We start from the raw sequence: 9653 nt of genomic DNA on the forward strand, positions 1-9653 counted from the left end.
CCGTTGTGAAGGACTCTTGGTATGCTTCCGAGCTAGCGTTGTCTGGCATAATGAGGGAGGTTAATTCCACTCGGTCTAATACCACTTTGTAGGATCGGAGCATGAGATAAAATCTCATATTCAAATGTTAGGGATTTTATGCTTTTTAAAGTTTTTAATGGGTTTTTATGACCTTTTTATAATGTTTTTGTGTTTTTTAAGAATATACAAAAGAAAAGAAAGGATATGTAAGATTATAAACATGCAAGTATGAATTTTTATCTTTTCTTGATTTTCTACTCTCTAGGAATCTGATCAGATCCCCAATCTGATCAGATTGGGGATTTGAATATCTAATAGACGATCTGAGAATCTACTCTCTAGGAATTTGATCAGATTGGGGGATTTGTGTATCTAATAGATGATCTGAGATCTAAATGTCTTACAATAGGACCGTGCTCGATGACCCAGTGGTGAGACGAATGTTTTAGTGTAGTTGTCAAATGAATGGATGGCTTGACTAACTGCACGTTAAGGTTTGAACACACAAAACCTGCTAGTATCTATGCTTTTCCACAAGAACTATGTGCACACAATGATCCAAAGCAACCCAACTATTACAAAGGCTAGTGTGGTGCCTACCTTGAAGAGAGGAACAATAGCCGAGAGGCATGGTGGTGACAATGAGCTTGACTATAAGGTGAGTCGACAACAAGGTCGTTTGGGTACCAAAACTTTGTGTGAAGTAATAGGGTCAAATCAATGTAGGTTACCTTACATTGAATTGATGATGTGACATAAGGTTAGATCAACGATCCTTGGAGTAGGATTGGGTGATTGCATAGGTAAGGTGGGTCAATTCAAGAAGCAAATGATTCAAGAACTTGGGGCAATTCATGAAGTTGGATTGTGGTGATCGACCAATTGAAGCCATTGATCGCAATTGGTCTTTTTGGACAATTGGAGAAGTAGTGACCCACCTTAGTACTTAAGAGTAGGATTGTCCGATTGGTGGGTCGAATTGTCTTGATTGGTATGTTTGATCTGTGATCGGAATATTTTGAAATGAGTTCTAAGGTGCTTCTGCTGCTGTGCTGAGTGCATGGGTCCCAACAGTTGATTAGTGCCTAGACGCATATGTCCTTTCGTGTAGACACCCCTAGGTATGATTTGAATGAATGAAACATGTGATGTGAGTACTCAATGCTGGTCCATGGGCTTTTGTTGTCAAGTGTTTGTACAACATCTTTTGTATTTTTAAGGAATTTACTCAGTCGCTCCTCCTGGCTCTTTTGGACTTGACTCTTATGTCTACCACTTCCCACATAGGCGACTCGACTAAACTTTTATGCTTGTCTCTCTAGCACAAGTGACTCAACTAGTGAAATAGTAATTGGTGTTTGTGTGTATAAGTGAGGTGAACCTTTTCAAGGGATTATGCTTGGGTGTGTTTTGGCCTTTTTATAACCTGACTCTTGGCTCTTATGCCTTAGGCTCGTCTTCACTATTGGTGACTCGACTCTTATGCCTTAGGCTCATCTTGGATATTGGTGACTTAACTTTTGAACTCTGATGCCATTGGCATATTTTGGCCTCTAGTGACTTAGAGTTGGATGCTTACCTAATGTCTCTCCTTTTTTTTTCCCCTATTGCTATGCTTAAGCAACAGTATCTTTAGATTTGTTACCTGAGTTCAGGGGGTCTACATCATCTTGATGAGCTTGACTTTTGCTTAGGTTAAGAGTGAGGCTTTGATGGTTCTTGGGCTTCTAGTCTCTGGGACAATCTTAACATTGTGCTCATCAAAAGGTTATGTGGTGGATAAGGAAGTTGGGATTTCATGCAGAGCTAAAGAAGAGGGTAGTTCTTGGATTCGCTTTTGAATCTACTCTTGCTCTTCCATAGTGTAGGTGTACTCTAGCTTAGCTTTCCCCTTTTCTTGCTTTTTAGGCATCCATATCTACTGTTGTGTCGGCTTAGGGATCCACACTAGCTTGTCGTCAACTTTCGTTCGCATTTTGGGGATACTCTCCTTCGGAATCCACACCTGTTTGGCCTTTTATTCTTGGGATTTGGCTGTTTGGTGGGCTCATTCCTTGGGGCTTTATGAGAAATTGTGGTAGCAAGATTGGAAGTATTGGTTGTTGGCCGTTGGTTTCTCTTGTGGTGCCTCCTCCATTTTTTATGAAGCTTTTCCTCCTTTGGTTAGGCTTTTGACTCCTTGACTTTCGGTTGTATAAGGGATGTGGTGAGGGTTGATTGAATGAGGCCTTCGAGTTTACAAATGATTGCACTTATATAGATATAAGGTTAGAGTAGTTTAAGGGTTATATTTGCTTCATTTTGGAAAACATGTAATTTTTGGCCCAGAGACACACCTAAAAAGTTGCTACTTTAGTGGTCACAAGTTTTTTTCTAAAATTTGTGTGTGTTTTGAAGTATGCCAAAGGTGCTCAAAACTTTCAAGGGTTTGGGAATAGGTAATTAAACAAGTAATTGTCTAAACACAAATGTCCTATGCCCATTGCACATAACAAGGAGGTGGCGTTGCCTTTGTCAATTAATTGTCTAAACACAAACGTCCCATGCCCATTGTACATAACAAGGATGTGGTACTGCCTTTGTCAAGGTGGTCTGCTTGGTGTTTTTTGTGTGGTCTCTGCTTGGTGTTTGTGTGGCCTTTGCTTGCTGTTACTTGTGTGGCATATTTGATCCCGTCCTTGAGATATTTGTGAGGAGGTAAAACACCTACTTTGCCAACGGGTTTCTTAGGTTTTTGCCAAACGGGTTCTCCCTTGAGTGAGTGAGTTATAACACCCTCGGCATGTGGACATATAGGTCCCAACTTCAGTAATAATTTAGCATTTTAAAAATAATAATAATTAAACTTTTTAAGAAAAACAAGAGAGACCTACTTTTACATTGGGGTGGATCCAAAATTTCCCTTAGTGAAGCACTATGTAACCATGATTGCAAACGTGTAACCCTGGTTGGGTTTTTGGCTCTCTAAAGTCTAAAGTCTTCTTAGGCAAGTTCTGTCGCAGAAGCTTCGTGAAGCCCTAGCTATGGCCATGGCGACCTCCGCCTGCTACTTCTGCTTCTGCTTCTGCCTCGCCGCCCTCGGTTTCCTCTCAGCTGCGATCGGCTCCCAGGTACTCTCCTGTAACCCCTTATCTCTTCTAGTCTCTTGGATTTTCGCTTCGTTTTCTGTGTTCGACTTCGCTTACCAGTGTTGTGGCCCTCTGCTATCGGTTTATTCTGGTGTTGTTTTCTCATCAGATCTGGTTTTTCCCTTTGTTGCCTTTTCGGCCAAAACTGCGATCGCTATGGCGCCTGTTTAGAATTTGGATCAGATGAACAGTTAGGGTTTCGGGCCGATGAACAATTAGGGATCTTAGCTGTTTTGCGTTTTTAAGCGCGTGAACGCAGCGTCTGAAACGCTTTTCTCGCTTTGTCATCAGATGTGTTCAAATCTGAATCGTGGCTTCGAATCTGTTTGATTGTAGTTTGTTACACTTGACACATTTTTTTTCGAAAATGCCAAACACATCCTTCTATGATCTAGAACTATCGTGCTACATTTGCCTTTTTTTTTTTGGTTTTGGAAATGCATTTATCCTCGGAAAACTTTCTGAAAGAACGGCTAAACATGTGCAAAGTTAGATCTATACACTAGCCATACCATACAAGCTATTTGAAAGAAGACCTCTCAATCTGTGTGATGGATGGTTGTCAAAAGTATGGATCCTGATCCGGTAGGGTATCCAATTCTCACAGTCTTCATGTCTAAAGCAGAGCTTCTATGATTCCTTTGAGGAGCCTTGGGAGGGGCGCTGGATCACGTCAGAGAAAGCTGATTACACAGGTAAGATTTCTTCTCTTCCCAACGCAGGTCACTCCATTTCAAGGTAGTTTTTAAGCTAGGTTAAAAGTATAGTTGGGGATTGAATTCTCAATGGTTGTTGACATTAGCAGTTTGATTCTTAAGGTAGGCATCTTCTTATAGCATGCTCTTGCATTTTTGTTTAAGTTTGGGATGTAGCCAGACCTATCCATCTGAAAATGGTTGCTAAGCGAGGAAGGGCATGCCCTCGTTCGCTGAGTGTGCATTTCATTGAGTGAGTCACGCCGTCCTAAGGAGAGTCAATATATACCAGCTTCCCCTAATTTCTATCCCATCCGACCTTTGCCCTGCCATTGGCGTTCTTGTCTTTAACAGTGAAAAGCGGTTTTTATATCACACATTTACTCTCCACTGGCTGATGTGGTCTTAAATTCACTGCTTTTCTCAATAATGGCACACCTAGCTATGTCACTAACTCAAGAGTCTAGCGGCTTTGATCTGGAAAACCAGCTCTTGTATTAGGTCTATATTACTATTTACATTTACAAAAAGCAGCCCTTTCTGCACTTATGGGAGTTCGTGTTGATTGTTCTTGCCACGTGTTTATAGCAGTGTTAGTTCGACTGTTTCTGCTGCACACTTGGAAGAATACGGCAATGTGCAGATCAAGTTAAATTATACTGTTTGGCCACTGAATTTTTTCAAGCAGTGATATTTACATTTTAGTATTTTGTACTGCTTGTAATCTATTTGCTGTTAAGTGTTGGCTTCATTGCGGCTTGATAAACACATGCTTTAGTGGCTAGTGCCGGTAAGATGTGTAGACATGTGCCTTTCTTATCTTTGTCAATTTGTGTATCGTTTTGCCCTAGGATTATCGCTCAATGTACTGGTCTTGTGCACATTGGTTTGGTATTTGAACTTAGGTCTGGCTTTTTGAATTCATGTGTTTGGCAAGTCTGTTTGCTTACTTTTTTTCATGGCTGGGTTTGTGTGATTTGCACACTGATGAAGGCAAATTCCTACTCAAAACTTGCTTTAACTGTTGGGCACTCTATACAGATAGTCTGTAGCTTTGCAAGTAGACACTTGAAACCATGCATTTTTGTCCCTTGTTGTGATTGGAAACAACTTTAAGGGTATTTTATTGAATGTAAGGTTGTTTCTCAGTTTGATACAAGTGCCAGGTTTTCTTATAATGTGTTATCCAACTTGAATTGGGGCCGTTTTCAAGATGCTTGTTAGGGGAGTTGGCATATATTTCTCTCTTTCTAAGTAGCAACTGTTTGATCTGCAGATTTATGTACTTTCTTCTTGTGAGTCATTTTCGTAATAAGTGTTAGAGCCCTGTTTTTCTTCTGGAACAGGGAAGTGGAAACACGAAAAAAGTGAGGGACATGAAGATTATGGCCTTCTCGTGAGTGAGAAGGCCAGGAAATATGCCATTGTGTATGAGCTTTCAGAACCAGCTCAGCTGAAGAACACTGTTGTTCTACAGTATGACCTTCGGCTACAGAGTGGACTTGAGTGTGGTGGTGCCTATCTGAAGTTTTTACTCCCTCAGGAGGCAGGTTGGGTTCCCAAGCAGTTTGATAATGAAGCTCCCTACTCTCTCATGTTTGGGCCTGATAAATGTGGGGCAACAAACAAGGTTCATTTCATCTTTCGTCACAAGAATCCAAAGACGGGGGCATATGTTGAACACCATCTGAAACATCCACCAAGTCCCATCATTGACAAACTTACCCATGTTTATTCAGCTGTGATCTACCCCAACAACACTCTCAAGATTTTAATTGATGGGGAGGAGAAAAAAACAGCAGATCTTCTTTCGGCTGACTTTGAGCCCCCGGTTATTCCTGCGAAAACAATCCCTGACCCTGATGATGTGAAACCGGAGGATTGGGATGAGAGGGCCAAAATTCCCGACCCTGATGCCACGAAGCCCGATGATTGGGATGAGGAAGCTCCTATGGAGATTGAGGACCTGGATACGGAGAAACCAGAGGGATGGCTTGATGATGAACCGGAGGAGGTAGAAGATCCTGAGGCCGGGAAGCCTGAAGACTGGGATGATGAGGAAGATGGAGAATGGGAGGCTCCCAAAATATCAAACCCGAGATGTGAAGAAGCCCCAGGCTGTGGTGAATGGAAGAGGCCCACAAAGAGGAATCCTGCCTATAAAGGAAAATGGTATGCCCCAATGATTGACAATCCCAAGTACCAGGGTATTTGGAAGCCACAGCAGATCCCAAATCCAGACTACTTTGAACTTGAAAATCCTGATTTGGAGCCAATCACTGCCATTGGAATTGAGATCTGGACAATGCAGGATGGGATTTTGTTTGATAACATTTTGATCTCAACTGATGAGGCTGAGGCTGCAGAATACAGGGAGACAACTTGGAAGGTCAAGTTTGATGCAGAGAAAAAGCAGGAGGAAATTGCACCACCTGCTGATGAAGTTGGTGCTTTTGGTGCTTATAAGGTAATTCTTTTGGTTTCGTGCTTCAGGTGATTATATTGGGGATGGTGGGGTTTTTGAGTGGGGAAGTCACCCCCTACTTGGTTTGTGCAGAAGAAGCTGTTTTCCTACTTGCGGGGAGCTGTGGATGCCCCTTTCTTGGCCTCTTATAGACCTCAGCTCATTGTAAGAAATAGACCTCAGCTTATTGTAAGAATTAGCTGGTTCATGTCACATGTATTTTTTTTTTCATTTGATGTTGCATATCGATGACTGGTCCATCTTATCCATTTGCCAGGAACTAGTTGAACACGGAGAAAAGAATTCAAATACTACTCTAGGTGTTCTGGTGGCTGTTCTATTATTCATCACTTACGTCTTTTACAAGCTGCTTTGTGGCAAAGCTCCCCGTGGTGAACCGGTAAGTGCACTTGTAATACTGTTAGAGGTCACATCTTTGCCTTTTGGGTCATTGCTCTGCAAGTGGAGATGAAGTTCTGATTCCAAGCATGTGTGGCTCCTGCCCCATATGCAGGTCTCTGTGGAAAGAGCAAAGAAAGAAGATATATCTTCAGCTGATGATGCAGCGGAAGCAAGCAAGGATGAACCTGCTGAGAATGTGACACAGGATGAAGCTGAATCTTCGGGTGAGATTGAGAAAGAGGAAGAGGGACCATCTGGAGCACGTCGCAGGACAACCCGAAGGGATACTTGAGAGCTTATATTCCACAGCTTGAATCATATTTGTGATGTGAGGATAGCTAAGATGTCGTAGAGGGATGCATTCGAGATTTTTTGTTTGTAACATGAAAGAGGACCACTTTTTCTGAATGTTGTGAGGCGTTTAGTCTGTGGTATGCTGTGAAAATGTGGTATGAAATAGTCATAAGGATTCTTTTTGTATTTTGTACATCGACAGTGTTTCGAGACTTCTTGCGACAGCTAAAAGTGGCAGTCTTGCAACTATCAAACAGGCAAAGTGTGAGGATTTAGATGTGTCATGCTCAACATTAAATATATATTTATTCCCCAAGTTCACTGAAGGCTGCTGACTCCCAAGCATGTGGGTGTTTTTCTTACTAGGTTTGTTGTTTGTTTGATGGAGCCCTAATGACTTTCTTAATCACTTTCAAAAGCTACTTTTTGTTGAGTAAATGAAGTATTTGGGGGTGCCTAATGGTTCCAGAAATATGCGCTTACATCTTGTACTTCAGGAAACATTGTTTGTGCTGGTTTCCAGTCCAATTAATTTTAACCATTCGGAGGATGGTAAAGATTCCTGGTAGTTTTGGAACTGAGTAAGCCTATCTGCAGCCCATGTTACATGTCTGCAGACCATCCTGGCAGCAGTCTAGCTCACACATGTAGACCTAAATCAGATGCTTCTTGAAGGAGATATTGGCAAGATTAGTTCCTATTATGATGACTCAAATATATATCCCTTCATCTAGTCATCTACACCTAGATTTTGCCATATTGAGATTCATCTGGGACTACCCTCTTGTACACATCCCCAAAGCCCTACTGACCCAAAAGTTCATCCTTAAGATTTAAACATCATGTGAACACATATGTGATCATGTTACACATCCATCACAAGATACAGGGGGTTTGATTCCATGAAGTTTGTCGCTAGTTCTATTCATTCAGTACTCACCTTGACTGAGGATTCGAGATGGTTGGATCAGTGTCCACAAAACTCCTTTGGTATACACTTGTTTTCTCTCGTCTTTAATGCTTTATATAATCAGTTTCTGTGCATTTGCCTTCAAATTTTTTTCCTGCATATAGTTGTTTATTGAATGCCTTAACCTTGCATCATTTCCACCCATTGAAAATTAAAAATGCCATCTATTCTTCAAAAGATTATATGTGCCAACTACTTCGAATGTGTAAGGCAATTAGCTTTGTTTCATTACCTTCCTTCAAAATTAAATAGCGCCAGCGCCCCACCAACTCTTGCGATCTTTTCGGATCAGTCACATTCCCTTTGATTACGTGCCTGCAGCTGCCTTAAGTCATCACATGGCAGTTTCTCAGGATAGGTAGGTGTCTTAAGGTGACGATTATATTTTGATACCTCTGAAAGGTTGCAGATTAAAAGGTGTTAACTTACACATTCAGCATGGATTTATTGGTTGGTATGCTACAATCAAGTTGATGCTTAGCTTATACAAGCCGTGAAGTCTCAATTCCAGGCATTCAACACGTAGCTAATCTCGGGTTGACATGAAAATCGTTAAATTGATGGTATCCACCTTGGTTTCTTATAATTAGACTTGGCTTTTGCAGTCTTTCATTTATTTATATCATATATAACTCCTTGTTAAGTGGTATGATAAGAAGTACCATCGTAAAGCATACATTTGATGATTATTTAGCGAAAGCTCGGAGCAAAGTCCTATGTACTTTGCTTATTTCACTAATCAGTGTAAGGTGAACACTGATTATTTCACTAATCAGTGTAAGCTAAACACCAAAATTATTTTCTATCGGTCATTCCAATAGGCTACCCTGAACCATAGCCACCTTCTGTCCACATCTTGTTCCCAGCTCTTTAGTGTCTTTTCCTCCAGGTCCTACTCACTGAAATTGATTGGAAAGGTACATCTGCTCATATGCTTAAATGTGAACGGCTCTAAAACTTTTCTTTCACACTATCTGGCCTTGCATGCAGTAGCCCCTGAGCGATTCAACTACATGTAAATTGACTCAAAGTGTTTCATAGTGATTAAGTGATCCAAGTAATGCTAGAAGTAATAATTGCTGGTTTTTGACTTGAATTATTCCCCTTCTACTTCAAAATGCAATGTATTGTAAGTATAGATTACCATCACTTCATAAAATGTTGAAGGCTTAGTAGTAACCTTTCACTTGATTCCCTTCATAAGATGTTGAAGGTTTAGTAACCTTTCAAAACCTATTAATTTGTCCTCTCAAATGTTTACTCAAGGTCCTCTTAAAGTTAGTTAAGTTTGTTTTCTTCACCTCCCCTGTCTAATTACTCCTTTTTTTCTATTACTGGATTAAGTTTTCTACACAATATTTTCCACTTTATTTAATTTGGATGATTTAAACATTACATCCTTATGATTATTCTTAATTGTAGTGTAGCCTTCGTAAACTTTTCCACCTGTCTCTTTGTTATGCAAGTTACGTGGTTTAATGTTAAGGCTCATATAGTGGAATTTCTTGGGTTTTGATACTTGTCCATGGATTTCATTGAATAGGTGGATTCAATGCCTGCATTTTCGCGCATTATATGTAATGCTTGTCATTTCAAGTTTTTGTACTACCTCTAAAACTAGCTGTAGAAAGACAATATATTCATGTCATATCCCTTTTAACATTTTTCTCCTAGTTATT

General features: G+C 40.6%; 1 protein-coding gene across 1 annotated transcript; it reads left to right on the top strand.

Moving 5' to 3' along the window:
* Positions 1-2920: 2920 nt before the first annotated feature.
* On the top strand, positions 2921-7330 carry LOC147623769 (calnexin homolog 2-like). The gene is made up of 6 exons (XM_086820383.1): positions 2921-3131; positions 3775-3844; positions 5191-6311; positions 6402-6473; positions 6586-6708; positions 6823-7330. The coding sequence occupies exons 1-6, from the start codon at positions 3045-3047 to the stop codon at positions 7000-7002; spliced, it is 1653 nt and encodes a 550-aa protein (XP_086676509.1). The 5' UTR covers positions 2921-3044; the 3' UTR covers positions 7003-7330.
* The last annotated feature ends 2323 nt before the right edge of the window (positions 7331-9653 follow it).

The sequence above is a fragment of the Cibotium barometz genome, chromosome 26 (genome assembly GCF_041138505.1).
Source record: "Cibotium barometz isolate CiBa-2024 chromosome 26, ASM4113850v1, whole genome shotgun sequence".
Taxonomy (NCBI): Eukaryota; Viridiplantae; Streptophyta; class Polypodiopsida; order Cyatheales; family Cibotiaceae; genus Cibotium; species Cibotium barometz.